This window comes from Mesoplodon bidens (assembly GCF_964165515.1).
Source record: "Mesoplodon bidens genome assembly, chromosome: 16".
NCBI lineage: Eukaryota > Metazoa > Chordata > Mammalia > Artiodactyla > Ziphiidae > Mesoplodon > Mesoplodon bidens.
Window position 1 is genome coordinate 38,516,034 of NC_138173.1, and position 23,067 is coordinate 38,539,100.

Sequence of the window (23,067 nt, forward strand, 5' to 3'; positions counted from 1 at the left end):
TACATTGACATTTTAAAAACAATATTGTTCCTTTTCAAAAATTGAATATTTCTCATTTGGAGTTTATTTTTTGTCATGATTATATTTATATATATCTAGTCTAATGCTTAACTACCTAAATGGTATATGTCCTTCTCAGGGAATCACAAGGAGGCATTACATGTCTGTATGCCTCTTATTGGCGATACCAATTTTGGTCACTAGTCAAGATGTTAACATTTTTTTCCTTGTTAAATATGAGGAGACATTTTAAGACCATGGTCCTCATCAAAATTTACTTCATATATGGCAAATAGGTATATGAAAAAATGTGCTCAACATCACTAATATCAGAGAAGTGCAAATCAGAACCACAGTGACATATCCCCTCACACCTATTAGGATAGCTGTTATCAAAGAGACAAGAAATAACAAGTGCTGTAGAGTGTGTGGAGAAAAGGGAGCCCTTGTGCACTGTTGGTGGGAGTGTAAATAGGTGCAGCCATTGTGGAAAATAGCATGGAGGTGCCTCAAAAAACTAAAACTAGAACTACCATATAATCCAGTAATTTCATTTCTGGGTATTTATCCAAAGGAAATGAAAATATTAACTTGAAAAGATACATGCACCCCCTTGTTCATTGCAACATTATTTACAATAACCAAGACATGGAAGCCACCTAAGTGTCCATTGGTGGATGACTGGATAAAGATATGGTATTATCTACACAATGTAATATTACTTAGACATAAAAAAGAAGGAAATCTTGCCATTTGTGACAACACAGATGGACCTTGAGGGCTTTATGCTAAGTGAAATAAGTTAGAGAAAGGCAAATACCATATGATCTCACGTATATGTGGAATCTAAAACAAAAACAAAAGCAAAACAACCCCCCCCCCAAACTCATAGATACAGAGAACAGATTGCTGGTTGTCAGAGGCAGTGGGTGGGAGATGGGTGAAATGGGTGAGCGTGGTCAAAAGGTAGAAACTTCCAGTTATAAGTAAATAAGTCATGGGAATGTAATGTACAGCTAATACTGTATTATGTGTTTGAAAGTTGCTAATAGAGTAGATCTTGAAAGTTCTCAACATACACAAATTCCTAATTATGTGTGGTGATAGATATTAACTAGACCTATGGTGATCATTTCACTATATACATACATATACAAATCATGTTGTACACTTGAAACTAAGATACTGTTATATGTCAGCTATAGCTCAATTAAAAATAAAAAATTTACCTCCTAGATTTAGCATGCATTGGTGATTCTTGCTTGACCCAGCGCCATTCTTAATCAGTAGTAAGTGAGGGAGAGAGTCTAATAATCTTCTTTTAAAAAGTTACTTAGTGAATAAATGAGTTTATTTAAATGTACCACAATAAATTTCACTTTTTGTGGTGTACAGTCCTATAGGTTTTGAGAACTGCTTAGAGTCATGTATTTACCACCAGAGTCGTGATACAGAGCAATTCCATCAGCCCTTATGTGTCCCTTTGTAGTCAACTCCTCCCCTCTCCCACAATCTTTTACATATCCTTCTGGTTCCATTATAAGAGCTGTGAGTATGCAGAGCATGGGATAAACTTCTACCTTTTTGAGCCATAATTTCTGTGTTTGTAAAATGGGCGTATTCGTAAGGACCCTGTGAGTTTGTTGTGAGGATTGTGATCAGATAACCTCTGCTACAGTACCTGGTACTTGTTGACATTTGATAAATAAATATTAGTTCCTTCTCTGCTTCCTCTAAAAAGCCTCTGGTTCTATTTCCTAGGTTTATCTTCAGACTCAAAAATATTTTTGCTATCACTAACCCAGTGAGGATTGTTTTTCTTCTTTTCCACTTATTATTGAAAAACTTTGTTTTGGAAAACTTCAGTCTTATACAGCATGAAGTATATTCATATGTAGAGAGAGAAGCATAATGAACCCCCATATACCTCATCACCCACCTCCAACTGTTACTAATTCATGGCCAATCTTGTTTTCTCATCTTTACTCCCCACCCCCCTCATCCCCACCTCCAGGTTATTTTGAAGTAAGTCTCAAATTTTTCCATCTGCAGATATTTCAGTTTGCATCAAAAGAACTCACTTAAAAAAATAACCACAATACCATTATTATATATTAAAAATTTAACAATAATTTCTTAATATCATTAAACATCTGGTGTTCAGATTTTCCTAGTTGTCTCTGTCTCTTTAAATTAGGATTCAAATAGGTCTACATGTGACTGGTTGATCTCTTTCTTAAATTTCTTTTAAACGAAATGATCCCCCTCCCTCTCTTTGTTTTTTCTTGCAATTTTTTTTCTAGAAGAATTGCTCCTATTTTTGAATGCAGACCTTGAAAATATTTTTGAATAAGCACCGAATAATTTGTAGCTTTTACTTAGGAAACTTATAATGATGATAATTTAAATGATACATAACTTCAAGGAAAAATTAAATGTAGAGAAACTTAATTTTTGGCTGAATTATATGATTATGCAGTTACAAATGCTGGTTTTTGAGACTGTGAACAGTGCATTTATTAAAGTTTTTAAACACTATTTACAGGTTAAGGACTCTGTCTCTGAGAAAACAATTGGACTGATGAGAATGCAGTTTTGGAAAAAAACTGTGGATGATATATACTGTGACAGTCCACCACGTCAGCCTGTGGCCATTGAACTATGGAAGGTAAAAAAAAACAACCCCCCAAAAAGACCCCTACTTTTCATTTGTAAGAATGTTATTTGAGCATACTTTTTGTTACATACAATTTGGATAGTGTCAATGGGGAATCTATCCTGAAAATAATTTTAGGCTCATGTAACGTTCAGATATATGTTAGATTTGACAGAATTTAAAATCATCCACGAATCATTTGCACACATCTTCAGTGTATTTCTTTATTAAAGGAAGGAGGAGAAATCTGGTCTCTTTATGTTATAAGTTATTTTCCACATATTTGATTGCAGAATTTAAATCCTACAAATTTTGAAGCAGTGGCAGGTACATTTTCTGTCTGACTGCCCAGCAGCTCCTTATTCCAGTGCTTTAATCCGTACTCTGGGCAGTAGAAAATCACTCATTGATCTTTTGTGACAGGAGATGTGCTCTCATCGTTGTCCAGACACAAATCTAAAATTGCCTTGTCCAGTTTGATAGAATTGCATATTTGTTGATGAATTTTAGGTGTCCGATAATGGAAACCTATGGGCTAGGGTATTATTTGTAAACTAGATGTATTTAGTAATTAGTTTTACGTTAAAGCTGTATGGATTCCTCATTCACAAACAGCCATGCACAGTTTAGAAATATGCTGAACTATGAACAGAGAAAGGGAATTAGGTACCTTTCATCACTGATCTGTGTCCCCATTGTAATATGATGAATGCCAAAAGATAGTTTCCGTCACAGGAGCCACTGACAGACCTGACGGTGGTACGCCTCTTCTCAGGTCTGCGCCCCAGCAGAGGCAGGCCCCATTTGTGGGCCCCAGATTGACTTCACAGAGCCTCAGTGAGGATGGAAAGCCAGGCCCCTCCACTGGGGACTGAGAAGAAAGAGTTGATGGGAAGCTTGTGAGTATTAGATTAGTTGTTTACCTTTATTCATCCCACTTCAAGAATCTCATCCTGGGTGACTCAGTTTAGAAAAAAGTTTCTCTAAAAATCCAGAAACTCTTATTTATTTTATATACAAACCTGACTGCATTAGAGATTTATGCTAAGACTTGCACTGAAGATTCTGACCTTTGTCAGGAAATAATGTGAAAGGTCAGAGATTTCTTTAACACAAATTTATCTTGCCTTCGCTTCTCTTAAAAAAATTCTGGAAAACATATCTGAATTACACAATGTTTATGTGTATGCCAATTTGTCCAGTTTTAATAGCTGTTTAAATTCTGTTGATTAATGTTGACCAGCTTTCTTTTTTTTTTAATTTATTAATTTATTTTTGGCTGCATTGGGTCTCTGTTGCTGTGCACGGGCTTCCTCTAGTTGTGGTGAGCGGGGGCTACTTTTTGTTGCGGTGCGTGGGCTTTTCATTGCAGTGGCTTCTCTTGTTGCGGAGCACAGGCTCTAGGTGCATGGGCTCAGTAGTTGTGGCTCGCGGGCTCTAGAGCACAGGCTCAGTAGTTGTGGCACATGGGCTTAGTTGCTCTGCAGTATGTGGGATTTTCCTGGACCAGGGATTGAATCCATCTCCCTTGCATTGGTAGGCGGATTCTTAACCACTGTGCCACTGGCTGGAAGTCCCTGACCAGCTTTCTGATATGACAGGTATTGAAGGTTAATATGAGTTTTTGAAAGAAGCAGGTAGTGTTCAGACCAGTTGTCCTGATTGCATATTCCCTACCCCTCCCCATTCTGTTAGAACATACCCTTATTGCACCACTGTCCAGTCAAACTTTCAGTTGATTCTTTGCAGAGTTTCAGGTTCTTTAGAAGATTAAATAGGGAAACAGTGACATGTTGTCCAAAGAGTACATTCTTGCCACGCTGTTTCATTGGTGCCTTTAGGGTACAAAATAGTTGAATATCTATAATTTCTAATATTTATAGCCAAGGTTTTTGTTCTATTTGGCTTCTATTTCAAAGTTTTCATAGTTTTGTTCAGCAGGTTTTCAGCTTCTTATAAATATTTATTTTTTATCTTGATCTCCGATTTCCTTCAGAATCAGACAAGAGAGCTATATTTTGTGGTCAAGGAACTGCAGCTGTTATAGCGTCAGTCTTGAGTAAATAGGAGTCTGACTTTTCAGTGGTTAAGTATTCATTGAGTACATTTCTGTGCCAGGAATGGTGCTTGATGATGTGGTTACAAAGATCAAACAAGTCCTGCCCTACTCAGACATGTGCCAAATAAAACAAGAGCAGGACTCTAATGACTGAGGTATCCCAGGCTGATTCCTGGGACTGGGGAGAGAGGCCTGTAGAGAGTCCTGCTATGTAATTGTAATAATGCTGAGAGCACTTGGAAACCAACTCCATGTAGCCCTTTTAGCTTCTGTTAAGTTCCTGTAGGGCAAAGTGGACTCCGTTCTCCCCAGATCCACCCTTTGTCACATAAATGTGTACGGATGAGCATGTCAGCCTTTACATTTTAGTATCAGTGACATCTTAGAGTCTCAGTTGAAGCGTAGGATATATTCCTAAGACTTTGTTTCACTACTATATTTATTTATTGTGAAAATATACTTAGTGTTGACTTGGTAAGAAAACAATGTTTTAAAAACTTATTTGGAAATAACTTCAAAATTCCAGGAAGGTTACAAAATTAAAAATAGTATAAGAACATTTCTACATCCTTTACCTAGATTTACCTGTTGTTAACGTTTCATCCCATTTGTTAATCATTCTGCGTGCTCACTCAAGTGTATGTGTGCTAGCATGCTCTCTCTGTATATATTTTCACACTCATAAGTGTTTTAAATCATTTGAGTATAAGTTACATACATCATGTCCCTTTGTCCCTAAATACTTTAGTATTTCCTAATAGACACATTCTCTTATATAACCAGAATAGTTACTGACTTTAGTTAATTTAACTTTGATATAACACTTTTCATCTAATTTTCCATTCATATTTCAATTTTTTTTTTTTTGGCGGTACGCGGGCCTCTCACTGTTGTGGCCTCTCCCGTTGCGGAGCACAGGCTCCGGATGCGCAGGCTCAGCAGCCATGGCTCACGGGCCCAGCCGCTCCGCGGCATGTGGGATCTTTCCGGACCGGGACACAAACCCGTGTCCCCTGCATCGGCAGGCGGTCTCTCAACCACTGCGCCACCAGGGAAGCCCTCATATTCCAATTTTGTCACTTGACCCAATAATATCCACTAATGTATTTTTCCCCTGCAGTGTAGGATCCAGTCAGGTATTTTTTTTGTTATGTCTTTTTAGCTTACTTTAATCTGGAACATTTCCATAGCTTTTCTTTGTTTTCTATGACATTGATATTTTTGAAGAATGTAGTCCCTTCTTTCTTTCTTTTTTTTTTTTGGTAGTAGAACATTCCTCATTTTGGATTTGTCTGATGTGTTCTCATGATTAAATGATTCAGGTTATGCATTCTTGGCCAGAGTACTGCATAGGTGATGTATTCTCAGGGTATCACATCCAGAGACACATTTTGTCCATCTGTCCTTTATTGGCATTGTTCATTTTCGTTAACAGTCAAGATGTTGCCTGGTTTCCCCAATGTGTAATCTACTGTATAATTATAGTTCCCCTTGTAACTAATCAACTTTAAGACAATGCAAACACACTGTTCCTCATCAACTTCTTGTGAAATTTCTTGCATTCATTGATGGTTCTTGTCTTATCCAGTCTTTACTATTACGATTGCAGAATGATAATTTCGCAACTCTGATGCTCTGTTCACATTTACCACTTGACACTCTACTATAAGCAAATGCTCTCGCTCTCCTATGTTATTTATTTGTTTATTAATTATTGTATAAACTCATGAATTCCTGTTTTTTTTCAGTAGTTTATAACTTATTACTATACTTAATTATTTTGGTGTTCAAACAGTCCCAGATTTGGACAGTGGGAGTCCCTTCAAACTGGCCTCTGTGTCCTGACATGCCTCCCATTGTTTTTTTCAGCACTTTCTATTTTCTGGCACAATAAAATAGTCTAGAATCATCTTGAATCTCCCTTGCTCCAGCTCTGGAATCACCCATTTTCTAGACTCTTGTTTCCTTTGTGGGGAGTGGTTTTAGAGGCCAAGATCTGAGCACTAGGTGTTCTCTTTCCTACTAGAGTGTCTTTACTTGTAAGATAACACTGTACCCTGCAGATGGTTTTCTTTGGAGCTTTATTACTGTTTTCTTTTTGGAAAGTGTTTATTTACATTAAATAGAGTCTTCATTTTTATGGAAAAAAGTTTGTGTGTAATAAGTAAGCATAGAAGTTGGGACATATCACATAGCAGAGAAGCTCCGCTCTGCTTAATTCTTGTTTCGTTTTTGTTTTGAAAGTGGAATCACTGAATTACCAATAATATAAGAAAATAAGGACAAATTAGTGGAAAAGTTTTGGATATATTATCCTTACTTGGAAATGTTTTGAAATGTTTTCCAGGGACATTCTCTTTTTTTCCTAGTTCTTTAACATAGCTATCTATCTGGTGATGCGTTATTACAAATGCTCCCTTACCTAGTTTTTTTTGGGGTTTTTTTTGCGGTACGCGGGCCTCTCACCATTGTGGCCTCTCCTGTTGCAGAGCACAGGCTCTGGACGCGCAGGCTCAGCGGCCATGGCTCATGGGCCTAGCTGCTCCATGGCATGTGGGATCTTCCCGGACCGGGGCACGAACCCGTGTCCCCTGCATGGGCAGGCGGACTCTCAACCACTGTGCCACCAGGGGAGCCCCCTTACCTAGTTTTGTATTTGGTTTGTTTATGTTATTCAGGTCTACAGAAGTCATTTCCAGTACTTTCTAAAACTTACAACTCTTGTTTTTTTTAGGCTGTCAAAAGACATAATCTGACTAAAAGATGGCTTATGAAAATCATTGATGAAAGAGTAAGTTGAAATTGCTCAAGTCTTAAGTTTTCTCTTCCTTTTTAATCCTTAAGCTAATCTTCAGGGAGGAAATGTTTTAGTATGTGTATTAATATTTGGAGGAAGGAAACTTTTAGAGAACTGTACTAAACATTTTATCCATTCTCTATCACTGCACGCCACCCACCTCAGCCGCCCACCCCCGTACCTAGAGACAGGCAAAGACAGGCACCCGGGCAGAGGCATGCATGTGCACACCACACTCTACTAGTTTGTTTTTTTAAAACAGAAAGTTTTTAAAACAGAAATTTTCAGGCTTATATAAAAGTAGAGAGAATAGTGTAATATACTTCCATGTGTCTGTCACCCAGCTTTATTTATTTATTTATTTATTTATTTATTTTTTAAAAATTATACTCCCTTGATTACTATAGCTTTATAATTGGGTTTTATTTATTTATTAATTTATTATTTATTTTTTAAATTTTATTTCTTTATTTTTGCTGTGTTGGGTCTTCGTTTCTGTGCGAGGGCTTTCTCTAGTTGTGGCGAGCGGGGGCCACTCTTCATCGCGGTGTGCGGGCCTCTCACTATCGTGGCCTCTCTTGTTGCGGAGCACAGGCTCCAGACACGCAGGCTCAGTAGTTGTGGCTCACGGGCCTAGTTGCTCCGTGGCATGTGGGATCCTCCCAGACCAGGGCTCGAACCCGTGTCCCCTGCATTAGCAGGCAGACTCTCAACCACTGCGCCACCAGGGAAGCCCCTACCCAGCTTTAATAGTTATAAATACATGTCCAATGTTATTTCATCTATATTCTACCAACTTCCCTCCCTAAACCCTATTAGATTATTTTAAAGTAAACCCCAGACATGTTATTATTTGATCTGTACGTATACATGTATCTTGAAAGGATAAAAACTTATATAAAACAGATAATCAGCAAGAACCTACAGTATAGCACAGGAAACTCTACTCAATATTCTGTAATAACCTAAAGTGGGAAAACTGTCTGAAAATAGATGTATGTATATGTATAACTGAATCACTTTGCTGTATGCCTGAAACTAAACACAACATTGTAAATCAACTATACTCCAATATAAAATAAAAATTTTAAAAAAGAGAAAAAAACTTGTATAAAACATAACTATAATATGATTTAAAAAGTATGGATAATTCCTTAATATCATCAAAACTTGAGTAGTTGTACACATATCATTATGCATAGCCAGTGCTTGGATCTCTGTCCAAATAGAGGGAATAAGGAAAGTTCAACAGTTCTAGCAAATGGAATCTTATACTGAGTTCTTAGAACTAAGTTCTAGTTCTAACCAAGCATGCGAATTGCTTGATGACCTGGGCTGATTTGTGTACTCTTTCTGACACATTGTTGGCTGAGTGTCCTTGTTGGCCTGATATCTATCACATATTGTTGTCCTGAAAATGTAAGTTTACTTAGTTTATTTGGATACAGTCTATTAATAACCATAGGCTATAGTAGTAATAATATGAGCAAAAATGAGATAATGACTTTAACATGTAAAAAATTGCTCAGTTGGCCTATAGAATTAATTAGTACTAAGAAAATGTATTTTTAGGTGTCTTCAGTTTTCATGAGGTAAAGAAAATTTGAGAACTCAAGACAGAGATAATGGAAAATCTCTCTTTTTTTCTTAATGAAAAAATAGCAGTTTTTCCATTGTTTAATGGAAAATAACATTTGGCTTTTGTATGGAGGGATATTTAAAAGTAAAGGACTGGGATCAATCTCCCTGCATTGATCTAAAAATTCAGTATAATCCTTATAAAAATTCCAGCTGCCTTTTTTGGAGAAATTGACAAGCTGATCCTAAAATTCATATGAAAATGCAAGGGACCCAGAATTATCAAAAGAATCTTGAAAAAGAAGAACAAAGTTGGAGGACTCACATTTCGCAATTTTGAGACTTAACTACAAAGTTACAGTAATCAAACTGTGTAGTATTGACCTGCCATAGACGTATAGATCAATATATACTGATCATATAGATCCTATATATTGGCATGGAATAGAATTGAGAGTCCAGAAGTAAACCTATATATTGATAGTCAGCTGATTTTTGACAAGGGCATGAAGATAATTCAGTGGGGGAAAGAATAACCTTTTCAACAAGCAATGCTGGGACAACTGGATATCCACATGCAAAAGAATGAATTTGAACTCCTACCTCATACCATGTACAAAAACTAACTCAAAATGGATCAAAGACCTAAATGTAAGAGTTAAAGCTGTAAAAGTCTTAGGAGAAAACCTAGGCATAAATCTTTTTAACTTTCTCTTGGGCAGTGACTTCTTAGATATGAGACCAAAAGCACAAGCAATAAAAAAAAAAATAGATAATTGGACTTCATCAAAAGTAAAAACTTCAAGAAAGCAAAAAGACAATCCACAGAATGGGAGAAAATATTTACCAGTTATATATATGATAAGGGACTAGTATCTAGAATATATAAAGAACTCTTATAATTCAACAGTAAAAAGACAAATAACCCAACTTAAACATGGGCAAAGGATCTGAGTAAACATTTCTCCAAGGAAGATATACAGATGAGTAATAAGCACCTTAAAAGATGCTCAACATCTTTTCATGAGGGAAATGGAAATCAAAACCACAATGAGATACCACTTCATACCAATTAGGATGGCTATAATAAAAAGAATGAACAATAATGAGTGTTGGTGAGGATGTGGAGAAATTGGAACCCTTCATACAATGCTGATGGAAATGTAAAATGGTGCAGCTGCTTTGGAAAAACTGTTTGGCAGTTCTTCAGAAAGTTAAACATAGAGTTATCATAGACCTAGCAATTTCACTCCTAGGTTGGTATGAGAAATGAAAACGTATCCACACAAAACTTGTGCACAAATGTTCATTCACAATAGTCCAAAAGTGGGAACAACTCATAGTTGAATGAATAAACAAAATGTGTGTATCCATACGATGGAATATTATTCATATTTTCTTCAATTAAAAGGAATGAGATACTAAAAGATGTGCCAACATGGATGAACCTTGAAAACATGCTAATTGAAAGAAGCCAGATAGAAAAAGCCACTTATTGTATCATTGCATTTTTATAAAATGTTTACAGCAGACAAATCCATGGAGACAAAAGGTTAGAGGTTTGTCAGGAGATAAGGAAAGGGAGAACTGGGAAGTGACTGCTTAATAGATACAGGATTCTTTCTGAGGTGATGCAGAGAAAACATTCTGGAATTAGTGGTGATAGTTGCACAACTTTGTGAATATACTACAACCACTGAATTGTATACTTCAAAAGGGTAAATGTTATGGTATATGAATTATGTCCCAATTTGTTTTTAAATGTAATGGAGCTGGAGCATATTTTTTCCCCTGGGATTCATTGCTGGTGCCAGTTTCTCCTGACTGTAAAAAAGGAGAAAGGGGTGGAGGAATAATATTACCTTGGCCATCACGTCTTTGTAAATGTATTATTATAGAAGTTGCTAGACGTTCTAAGATTTACATTTTTCTGTTTCTTGAATATAGTGTGTTCTGGTAATCAACCGTTAGTTTATTGAGCATAGTTTCTTTTGTGGGGAATGAGCTGCAGGGCCTGGTTGTGATCACCTTTTTTTTTTTTTTTTTTTTTTTTTTTTGCGGTACGCGGGCATCTCACCGTTGTGGCCTCTCCCGCTGCGGAGCACAGGCTCCGGACGCGCAGGCTCAGCGGCCATGGCTCACGGGCCCAGCCGCTCCGCGGCACGCGGGATCCTCCCGGACCGGGGCACGAACCCGCGCCCCCTGCACCGGCAGGCGGACTCCCAACCACTGCGCCACCAGGGAAGCCCCTGTGATCGCCTTTTTTTTCCTAGGCACCTTTTTCTTATTAAGAGCATGGGCTTAATGGTCAAAATATGTGGGTTTGAATCTTTTCCCCACCACTAATTCGCTGTGCAACCTTGGGCGTATTCCTTAACTTGTTGGTAACTCAGTTTCTTCATCTGTGAAATGAAAAAAGTATTAATTTCTTTTGGGAGTTGTTAGGATTAAGGAGATAATGTTTGAAGTACTTAAGTAGGACCTCAGTTGTCAGTTTCTCATGATATCTCAGGCTTTAGAAGGAAGTAAAAATTAAGCCAACCCCATGTCCGTGATGATTTGTGCATTGAGATTATTCCTGAGGTATTATTTTGAGGGGTGATTTGTAAGTACTGAACATGTAGGACTTTAATATTTTAATCTTATTTTATTGTGTAATAATTTATACGAAAAGTTTTTATTCTTTATTACTCAGTTCTTGAGGGCAAAAAAATTGTGCCTTTTAAAAATAAAATATTGACAATTCGTCAAGCAAATAAAGCATTTTGTTTGTAGGAAAAAAATTTGGATGACAAAGCATATCGTAACATCCAGGAACTGGAAAATTATGCTGAAAACACACAGAGCTCTCTTCTTTATCTAACACTAGAAATACTGGGTAAGTTTTTTTTTTATTTTACACTTCTCTTTTTTAAAGAAAACACCTTTTTCTGTTTAAAATTGAAGTGTAGTTGGTTTACAATATTGTGTTACTTACAGGTGTACAGGAAAGTGTCAATTTGTGTTAATTTCAGGTGTACGGGAAAGTGATTCAGTTATACGTATATATATGTATTTCAGATTCTTTTCCATTATAGTTATTAGAAGATAATATAGTTCCCTGTGCTACACAGTAAATCCTTGTTGTTTATCTATTTTACGTGTAGTGGTGTGTTATCTGTTAATCCCGTTCTCCTAATTTATCCCCCACCCCTTCTTTCCCCTTTGGTAACCATAAGTTTGTTTTCTAAGTCTGTGAGTCTGTTTCTGTTTTGTAAATAAGTTCATTTGTATTATTTTTTAGATTCCACATATAAGTGATATTATATAATATTTGTCTTTATCTGATTTACTTCACTCAGAATGATAATCTCTAGGTCCATCCACGTTCCTGCAGATGGTAATATTTCATTCTTTTTTATGGCTGAGTCATATTCCATTGTGTGTATGTGTGTGTATACACACACACACACACACACACACACATGCTCCATATTTTCTTTATTGACTCTTCTATTGAGGGACACTTAGGTTGCTTCCATGTCTTGGCTATTGTAAATAGCACTACTGTGAACATTGGAGTGCATGTATCTTTTCGAATTAGTTTTCATCTTTTCCAGATATATATGCCCAGGAGTGGGATTGCTGGATCATGTGGTAACTCTATTTTTGGTTTTTTAAGGAACCTGCATACTGTTAAGAAAACACCTTTTAGACTTCACTCTTTCATAATTTGACAGTCTAACCAGTTTAACACTGAAGTTTTTCTTTGCACCATCTAGAAAGGAATAGCTTTTTTGTTGTTGTTTTTTTGAGTAAGAAGGGGAATATAATATATACCTTTCTCTGGAATGGAATGTAGACTAATCACAATACCCAGGCTCTCATAAAAGGACTTTAGCTACCTCATGAGAATGCTGTAATTAATAATGTGGTAATTGCAGATGATTCTATTTTTTTATGCATCTCCTACAATTTGGAAGGCCTGTGGCCTGACTCCTTCCTTCTCTGACAATAATACTTCCCCATGTTTAAAAACAAAAGGTAGAAGAAATAAAACTGTGTATCTAAAAGTTTTTATGAGATTTGTCTTAAAAAAAAAAACAATGCCATTTAGATGGTATTTTTCCTACTTTGATTTTGTTCTGAGTTGGTGAGGTCTTATTGTAATGAGGAAATTATTTGGGACAAGGACAATATCATGCATTTGAAGAAGGTAATATGTCTTTATGTCACCCTAAAAGAATAACCCAGGTCCCTACCAAATTTCCTGGGCCTGTTCTGCCTGCACATTCAGTGACATGTTTGCCAACACAATGAAAGGAGGGAGCAAAGAGCAGAATGTTTGTTAAACATATACTTGAAATGAGGTCATATGGAAATTGCACTGAGGAGAAGAAATGCAAGACTTGCAGTGTTTTTCCACGATAGCTAATTAACATTCCAAATGTGCTCTTGGTGTGCTGTACTCTGAGGAAAACTCTTTTATTTAAAAGTTGAAGTTCAGAAACCTGTTTATGGTAAATGGTCAGCTTGTCTTTGTGCCCAGTTTTGCTCTCAGAAATCCTGTTTTTCAGATATAAAACATGGGAGAAACACCTTTTACATGTTTAGGTCATTTCACTATGCTGCTTCTGTTGACATGTTATGCATTTAAAGAGAAAAGAGCAGCCCAGTTGATTTCTAAAATCATAGGTGTAAAGGATCTTCATGCAGATCATGCCGCAAGTCACATTGGAAAAGCACAAGGCATTGTAACTTGCTTGAGAGCAACGCCGTATCATGGTAGTAGAAGAAGAGTATTCCTTCCCATGGATATTTGTATGCTGGTAAGGCCGTTGTTTGTACCCTCTAATTATTTACCTCAAGAATATGGGGAGGGACGTCCTGTCTTTGTTCTTTGCTTAGTCTATTCAAGTGACCGTTTTGAAACACATGCTTATTGCTTTTTTGCTCCAGAGTTATCAAGTCAGAATTTTATCAGTCAGGCATTTTAGGTCTGTGGTGGAGCTATAAGTAAGAAGGTTCAGAGAACCTCACTTGGTGTACTTACATGTTGATGCCTTACTCCCTTTCAAGCAATTACAGTAAATATTCCTAGTGGTCACCTTAGCCTGTTCTTTATTTTATTTTAAAGGAGGAACTAATCCATTAAAAAGAATACTGTTTATGAGAACTTTTGTTTTCTGGAGGAGGTTCATTATTATCTTTTCTATTAAAGCTTCTTATCTGTTTGTTTCTTGCTTTATTTTGTTTCACCTACAACTGTCATTATTTAGCATCTTGTTGCATATTCTTCCAGGAGAGAGAGTGTCTGTGTGTGTGTCTATATATGCACTCACATACATATAGATATATTTTAAAAAACAAAGTAGGGGACTTCCCTCGTCCAGTGGTTAAGAATCCGCCTTCCAATGCAGGGGACGCGGGTTCGATCCCTCGTTGGAGAACTAAGATCCCACATGCCACGGGGTAACTAAGCCTGCATGCTCTAGGGCCCAAGCGCTGTACCTACTGAGCCTGTGTGTTCTGGAGCCCCTGCGCCGCAACTAGAAAGCTCTCACGCTGCAACTGCTGAGCCTGTGCACCGCAACTAGAGAGAAGCACGCACACTGCAATGAAAGAGCCTGCATGCCACATATGCCGCAACTAAGACCCGGTGCAGCCAAACAAAGAAACAAACAAATAAATAAATAAATATTAAAAAAAAAAAAAGAAAAGAAAACTGACATCGTGCAAGCTGCACGGTGTGGCCAAAAAATACAAAAACCAAGAAAACAAAATAGGCATTTTACTGTGTATACTGTTCTATCACCAGTTTTCTTGAGCTAGTTTTAATTGTGCTTTTTGAATCCTGATGTAGTGTACATTTTCCCACACAGCATGGTGTTTCACAAGAGGATTTTCTACGGAAGAGCCAAGATAAAAATGTGAGAGATGTGGTATATGACATGGCCAGCCAGGCACACTTGCATCTAAAGCATGTAAGTAGCCTCTGTTTGCCAAATCATTTAGGAAACTATCATTTCTAGCTGTGGCTACTCCTAGAGCATGGTTGTAGTGTTCTCTCTCTGGCAGTCCATATCCATCGGTCACTGAAATCCCAGTAGATTTATCTCAGGGATTATTATAAACTTTTTCTACTTTTAAAAAATCTCCTTCTCCCTCTCAGCTGCCTCAGTTAGGCTCCTCTCTGATCCGTCCACTCACTATTTCTCTCTCAGGGGACAGTGTGCCTTTCTGCCTTGTCAAGGCTGATGCCTCTTCTACTCTTCCAGGACCTTGCATCGTCAGCAGTTCCCAGCTGGTATTTTCAGTTGGCCTTTCTGATAACTTGCCCCTTTTATCTTCTGGTTTGTTGCTACTGCCTTCTGAAGTTACAGGCAGCCCACTGGACCCTTCTGTTTCTTATTTTCCCCTCCCAATTAACCTTTTTTGCATAAGTGTTGTACATTCATTTTACCTCAAGGCCCTCACCACCATGGCACCATTCACCATACTATAATTTGGCTTTCATCCTGTTTACTCTAATAATAATCTCTAGTATATAATCTCCTTACTGCCACATTTAAAGAAGTGTCTGATTTGTTGCATGCTTAAACCTTCTTAGTAGCTTTACTCTAAATGCTTCCAAGATATGAGCGAAGGTAACTTACCTAGGTTGCTCAGTCAAAATAGTTTCTGAAACTAAAATTTACATGTAAGTTATTAAAGCCCAGAAAGTACAAACAAGTGATTATCATATTTAATATAACTTAAATATATTAAATATAAAATATATATAAAGCTATAATATTAAAACTTAAAACTAAGCTATAATAAGTCATTAAAATATAGAGTGATTTAGAGAGGGTAGATGTTTTCCATGTATATGTATGTATGTGAATGTCTATATATATATACATATATACACACATATAACAGAGGAAGAATCAACTAGACTTGATAACTGATTGGACTGTAGCAGAATCAGGAAGCAGGAAAGTCGAAGGCTGCATGGAGTTCAAATATAGATGGTGATGGTGCCAGTCAGAGACTACAATAAAAATGCAATGGTGTGCTGGGTGCTGATCGGTAGCTGCTGGACATCATTGAATGTAAGGGGATTAGAGGGCATTTAGGGAGGTGGGCTAAAATGCAGACTGTAGGATTGTGACTTTAAGAGGAGGTCAGAACTGGAGATACAGACTGGGGAGTCATCCAGGTGGAAGGCTTATGTTTAAAGCTCTGAGCGTGGCTTTGCTGTTGTCCAAGGAGAATATACACTTAAACAATAAGACCAAAGGCAGAGCCTTGAGCCCACCTCCATTTCTCAGGTAGGAGGAGGAAGGGCCATTTAATAGGAAGAAGGAGAAGGAAAGGATGATCAAAAGAAGTGGAAGGTCTTCCCTGGTGGCGCAGTGGTTGAGAGTCCGCCTGCCGATGCAGGGCACGCGGGTTCGTGCCCCGGTCCGGGAGGATCCCACATGCCGCGGAGCGGCTGGGCCCGTGAGCCATGGCCGCTGAGCCTGCGCATCCAGAGCCTGTGCTCCACAACGGGAGAGGCCACGGCAGTGAGAGGCCTGCATGCCGCAAAAAAAAAAAAAAAAAAAAAGAAAAGAAGTGGGAGAACTCAGAGTCAGTGTCTTGGAAACCTAGGGAGGAGCAAGTTCCAAGAATGGGGAATACTGAAGTTTTGCATTTCTTGGAGAGATTGAGAGAAAAGATAGGTATGATGATTAGTAAATTGTGGATGATGTTGAAGAGAGCAATTGTAGTAGATGGGGTAAGTGAGTCAGGAATAAGAAGCAGTATCTGACAATATAAACAAAGACCTTTAGACAGAAGTGGGCTTGGTGAGGGCTGGATGATCAGCCTGAGTGGATCAGGGCTCTGTAGTCCAGAGTAGTAGGGTGTTAGGTTGGATAGATGAGGTTAGATCCAAGATGAATAGTTGGGACATGATCCATCAGGGAGTTAAGTTAAAGGTGGATTCAACCAACCAAGGATCGTGTAGTGCTGTAGTATTTACTGTTGAAAACAATCTGCGTGTAAGTGAACCCATGTTATTCTAGGGTCACCTGTATGTCTTCATTTACCCCTTACCACAGAGCTGGGGGGGTCAAAGTTATAAGGCAGTTAGAAATGCCAAAACCAAATGTAAGAAAGAAGAGAGAATTCTTAATATAGTACCTTTTCCTGATTCCTTTAGGTTTGGTAAATTAATCTCAACCGGCAGGAGATGAGAACTGTTTTCTTGCTTTCGAGAGCGTTCCTAGCAGTGCTGATTTAAACTGCTGGTGTTGCTTTGTGTTCACTTTCAGAGGGAGAGTGTTTATTTCCAGAAATATTTATATTTCAAACCAGTTTCCTTTTGTCTTCCTTTTTTAAAAAAGGCTAGGTCCTTCCACAGAAGTGTTCCTGTGAAAGCATTTCCTGCTTTCCTTCAAACAGTAAGTAGATTAACAGAGAAGGTTGTTTAATTAATGAAACAGATGTGTATAATTTTTTTTCTATTTTATAAGGTTCCCAGTGCAGTTCTTTAGTTTGGAGTCTTTGTTTTGTTTTCCTCCCTATGGTATGTTTTGTTAGTTACATTCTGCTTTTGGTGAAGGTCATGCCTCTGTTCCCCAGAGGCAGGTGAGTGGAATTGTCATTAGCACTGGCTGCAGCCAGACTGCATCGGTTTGAATCTGCTTTGCCACTTACTAGCTGTGGAACAAGTTCCTTAATCACTATGTACCTCAGTTTATTTATAGGTAAGATGGGAATCATAGGAGAAACCACCTCATAGGAGTGTTAGGCTACTTATAGCCACATAAGTATGACTTAATAGTCTTATTATTTTTTTTGTCCTTAGTGACCATATTGTAGCACTGGTTCCCGAAAGTGGTTCACAGACCAGTGCTGAGCTGGCTGCATCAGAATAATCTGGAAGCCTTCTTCAAAAATACAGATTCCTGGGGTCTTCTTACTAAACAAGACTCTTGAGGTTGGGGAGGGGAGCATTTCTAAGAGGATCTGTGATTTTTAAAAATTCCCCAGGTGATTCTGATGTGTAGCCTGGTTCAGGAACCACTGTGGTAAAATACATAAAGAAATGAGAATAGCTTCCGGTTAGTAGCACCTACTGTGGGACGGGTTCTGAGCTAGGTCACTGCGTACATTATTCCTAGGTGTGGTTTACTTCATTTTATAGATAGCAACCAAGGTTCAAAGATTTGTGATGTTTGAAAGTGGGAAATTCACGCATGTTCTCCAGTACCAAACATACCTTCTACAGTTTCCCCGAAAATATATTTTCATTTCTATCCTTTCACATCTTCTTTCCTGGGTCTCAGATCTGAGTGTTTGAAATCATTTTCTTTCTTTCCTGGGTTTGCTTATTATAAAGGTAGCACGTTAATGTTTTACATGTTCACATAAGGGGAGGCAAAAGAAATTAGAGTGCTCGCACAGTTCTGTCCTTTCCAGAGATCATGTCTGTTCATCTTTCTGGACTTGTTCTGTTCATGTACCTGTAGATGTAGTTTTTGTGTCAGTGAGGTGTCGAGCACCTCTTTCTGTGTCACCACCATTTTTAATGGTTATTTATTTGGTTTTTCGGTGATGTACTATCATCTCTTTTGTCTCTTTTTTTTCTTCTATTTTTTTCTTTTCTTTTCTTTTCTTTTCTTTTTTTTTGTGGCTGCACCATACAGCACGCAGGACCCTAGTTCCCCAACCAGGGATCAAATCCACACCCCATGCCGTGGAAGTGTGGAGTCCCAACCACTGGACCTCTGGGAAGTACCCCATCACCTGTCTTGACTTACAAGCTCTAAGAAAGTTCAAGACTTTGTCTGTTTTGTTCACTTTTGTGAAATAGGTTGTTCTCAGCTCTGCTTGTCCATTAGAATCACTTGGGGAACTTTTAAAGCAAAACAAAGCAATATTGGGCCCGTCCCCAAACCAGTTAAATCATATCAAAGAGGTTGGATCTAGCACTGGTACTTCTTAAAAGTTCCCCCAGTAATCATGAAGTGCAGCTAGGCCTAAGAACCCCTATCTTAGGCTAGTGGTGTGGACCCCGGGCCAGCAATATATGCCTCAGATATTGTTAGAAATGTAGATCTTGGGATCCACCACAGACCTAATGGATCAGAAACTCTAGGGGCTGGAGCCCAGCTCTGTTTCCGTCCTGTGCCAGGAGAAAGTGGAGGGACTACATGGCAGTTTCCGAGGAGCTGCTTCTACCCTACACCCTCAGTCCAGCTGGGGCACATCTCTTCTCATTTGTTTTATATATGGCGCATCTGTTAATTATTTTGTTCAAAGAAGGTTTTGCTGTTTAAAAATGATTTGAAAATGACTAGTCTAGGGTAGAGTATGTTGTGCTCTATAGATGAGGTTTTAAGAAGCTATATTCAGAAATAGTAACATCTTTGAGAATTTCACGATGAATTTGTTACTTTGAACAATTTATTTACCATTAACCATGAACCAAATCCTAATTTGTGAATGCCCAGTTGAGCTCTAATTTTCAGGTCATGTTTCATCTGTATTTTAATGGAATTTTCTCCTAATTATAAAAGCATTACATTCTCATAATAGAGATTTGGACAATATAAAAAGAATATTAGAAGAAAATAACAATCACCTACAATTCCCAGACCCAGAGATAAATGCTGTTTACACTGTTCTTTCTTTTAATTGAAGTTCTGTGTATATTTAAAGTTACACTTTATATGGCAGTGTCCTATTTATCAAACATTTAACCACATCATTAGAAATATTTATTAATAATATTTGATGGCTGTATAATACTCCCTCATGTGCTTGTATCTTAATTTCATTAACTATTCTTTATAATTGGATATTATAAAACTATTAAAATGAACATAATAAAGTTCTTAGAGATGGAAAGTTAATAACAGCATATGAATTGATTTTAAAAGAAAGCAGCTTACAGAACATTATAACATGAGCCCTTTTTTCCAAAAATAAAAGAGAACATGTGAAAGTACACTAAAATATCTTCAGAGTTTTTTCTCTTAACGTGTTTTTTATTTGATATCTACAAATGAATATATATGTATGCATGTATTATAAAGCATAACATAATGAACACCCATGAACTCACCACTTAATCCAGGAACTAGAATGTCACCATTAAATTGCACTCATGTGTTTTCCCAATCTCATCCCCTTGCCTCTCCTCTGCCTTCCCCCTCCAAGTAGCTATCCTGAATTTTGTATTTATTATTATCTTGCTTTTATTCTAGAAAAGCGTTTCCCTATTTTATGTATTCCTAACCAAAATGTTGCTTTTTTTTTTGGACTGCATTGGGTCTTCGTTGCTGCGCGTGGGCTTTCCCTAGTTGCGTAGAGCAGGGGCTACTCTTTGTTGCGGTGCACGGGCTTCTCATTGCGGTGGCTTCTCTTGTTGCGGAGCACGGGCTCTAGGCATGCGAGCTTCAGTAGTTGTGGCACGTGGACTCAGTAGTTGTGGCTTGCGGGCTCTAGAGCACAGGCTCAGTAGTGACACATGGGCTTAGTTGACCTGTGGCATGTGGGATCTTCCCACACCAGGGATCGAACTGTGTCCCCTGCATTGGCAGGCGGATTCTTAACCACTGCGCCACCAGGGAAGTTCCTTAGGTTTTTTTTTTTTTTTTTTGAGCTGTATAAAAATTGATCATTTTCTGTTTATGTCTTCTGGGTTACACACACACACAGTGTTTCTAAGATTTATCCATATTATTGCATCTAACTACATTTATTTCATGGCAGCTTAATATTTCATTGTGTGAACATTAATTTTTTTGTCAAAGAACTTCTGGATTGTTTCCAGTTTTTTTGCATCTGTGTACATTAATGCACATGTTTGTTGCTGTACATATATATAAGTGCAGGGTTTCAAAAGTAGAGAATGAATTTGTTTGTATGTACACTCATTCGTTTATAGTGTATAGAAGTCTGGGAGAACACACAATCCTTTGGACAAACATGCTCTCTGTGGGTCACACAGGTTGCGCCGCAGAACTCTAGGGGGAGCTGTGTACGTGGGCTGAGAAGGCGGTGGGGCCGCTTCACACTGTGCAGGGCAAAAGTAGGTGGCTTCTCTGTTTAATAAAAATTTACAAATTAATAAGATTGAAAAGCATAAGGAGCACTGCCCATCATCAGTGTTTTCCCTCCTGGCCCCCGGTCCCAGAGAAATCTTTGTCAAGTTTTGTGTGATGGGGGGAGCATGGTGTGACGTTCATAGGGACCTGTGATTGTTCTCCCTGGTTGCAAATTGTTTTCCAGCAAGAACATGGACACCCTTTAAACTTTTTCACAAAATAATTTTTTCAAGAAACAACTTGAGCTCCCCCTCATGGCACTGTGTGTTTCTGTGTGTGTAGCGGGGGGTGGGTTCATTTTCCTCAAATGCAACGCCCCTTTTTATTCTACAGAATCTAGTAATAAGGCCTGGCAAATAATTTCTCTTTCACATTTTGACCAGAACACTAAATTATGATCAGAATTGGCTTGATGTTTCTAGTACTAGATCTGTGACATAGTTTTACTGGCTTCATAGAAAACTTCGTAGAAGATGTCTTTATTCTCTCTCTCTTTTAAAATTTGCATTTACATTCTTAGTATGTAGAAGACCATCTCAGGAAAACTAAAATAGCCTTAATACCTGCTGGGTTTGTTTTTGTTTCTTTTAGAGACTTAATCATTCTGTGATCTAGTGACCATTATTCTCTTTTTTCAGGTTGCTCTGGAGGACTATTTAAAGAAAATTCAACAAGTGGATTTTGATATATTCCACCCATCTTTACAGCAGAAGAATACTTTACTTCCATTATCTTTGTATATTCAGTCATGGAGAAAAAGATATTAAAATAATTTCATGGCACTGATATTTACTTTTATTAGTTTTACCAAAGTGTACTAGTTTAGGGTTCTTGTTTACAAACAACAGGAACTGTTTACATAAGGAGAAAATTCACTTATTGGATGAGTGTGTAGGTCACAGAATTAATGAGAAGTTGCTGTGGGGCCGTGATTCCCAGATTCTGCTGCAGGCACCGCCCTTGTCACAGCAGCCCAGACAGTGTCTGCTGTGCCATCCCTTCAGAGTCCGAGCCCCTGGAGGGAGTATCGTTTTAGCTATGCTTAGGCTGCAGGCCATGCTTCAGCCACCAGAGGGCAGGGGGAAGCACGTCTCCTCCCATCCTCACCCTTAGGGAAGAATGGGGAAGGGGCTCAGGAAGTACTAGGTAGGTTTATTCCTAGATATTTTATTCTTTTTGTTGCAATGGTAAATGGGAGTGTTTTCTTGATTTCACTTTCAGATTTTTCATCATTAGTGTATAGGAATGCCAGAGATTTCTGTGCATTAATTTTGTATCCTGCTACTTTACCAAATTCATCGATTAGCTCTAGTAGTTTTCTGGTAGCATCTTTAGGATTCTCTATGTATAGTATCATGTCATCTGCAAACAGTGACAGCTTTACTTCTTCTTTTCTGATTTGGATTCCTTTTATTTCCTTTTCTTCTCTGATTGCTGTCGCTAAAACTTCCAAAACTATGTTGAATAAGAGTGGTGAGAGTGGGCAACCTTGTTTTTTTCCTGATCTTAGTGGAAATGGTTTCAGTTTTTCACCACTGAGGACGATGTTGGCTGTGGGTTTGTCATATATGGCCTTTATTATGTTGAGGAAAGTTCCCTCTATGCCTACTTTCTGCAGGATTTTTATCATAAATGGGTGTTGAATTTTGTCGAAAGCTTTCTCTGCATCTATTGAGATGATCATATGGTTTTTCTCCTTCAATTTGTTAATATGGTGTATCACGTTGATTGATTTGTGTATATTGAAGAATCCTTGCATTCCTGGAATAAACCCCACTTGATCATGGTGTATGATCCTTTTAATGGGCTGTTGGATTCTGTTTGCTAGTATTTTGTTGAGGATTTTTGCATATATGTTCATCAAACAATAAATGCTGGAGAGGGTGTGGAGGAAAGGGAACACTCTTGCACT

At 38.0% G+C, this 23,067-nt stretch overlaps 1 protein-coding gene across 6 annotated transcripts in view; it reads left to right on the forward strand.

Moving 5' to 3' along the window:
* Positions 1-22,866, forward strand: part of NDUFAF6 (NADH:ubiquinone oxidoreductase complex assembly factor 6) — a 38,289-nt gene extending 15,423 nt beyond the window's left edge. For 3 of the 6 annotated variants that reach the window (XM_081258114.1, XM_081258117.1, XM_081258116.1), the window contains 7 exons: positions 2,546-2,668; positions 7,450-7,506; positions 11,866-11,968; positions 13,765-13,898; positions 14,952-15,053; positions 17,445-17,501; positions 21,794-22,866. In XM_081258114.1, the coding sequence (XP_081114240.1) occupies positions 2,546-2,668; positions 7,450-7,506; positions 11,866-11,968; positions 13,765-13,898; positions 14,952-15,053; positions 17,445-17,501; positions 21,794-21,922 (705 nt within the window). In that variant the 3' untranslated portion in view covers positions 21,923-22,866. Of the gene's footprint in view, positions 1-2,545; positions 2,669-3,391; positions 3,556-7,449; positions 7,507-11,865; positions 11,969-13,764; positions 13,899-14,489; positions 14,542-14,951; positions 15,054-17,444; positions 17,502-21,793 lie in introns of those variants that run through there. The other 3 variants (XM_081258118.1, XR_014017719.1, XM_081258115.1) reach the window with 3 other exon arrangements.
* The last annotated feature ends 201 nt before the right edge of the window (positions 22,867-23,067 follow it).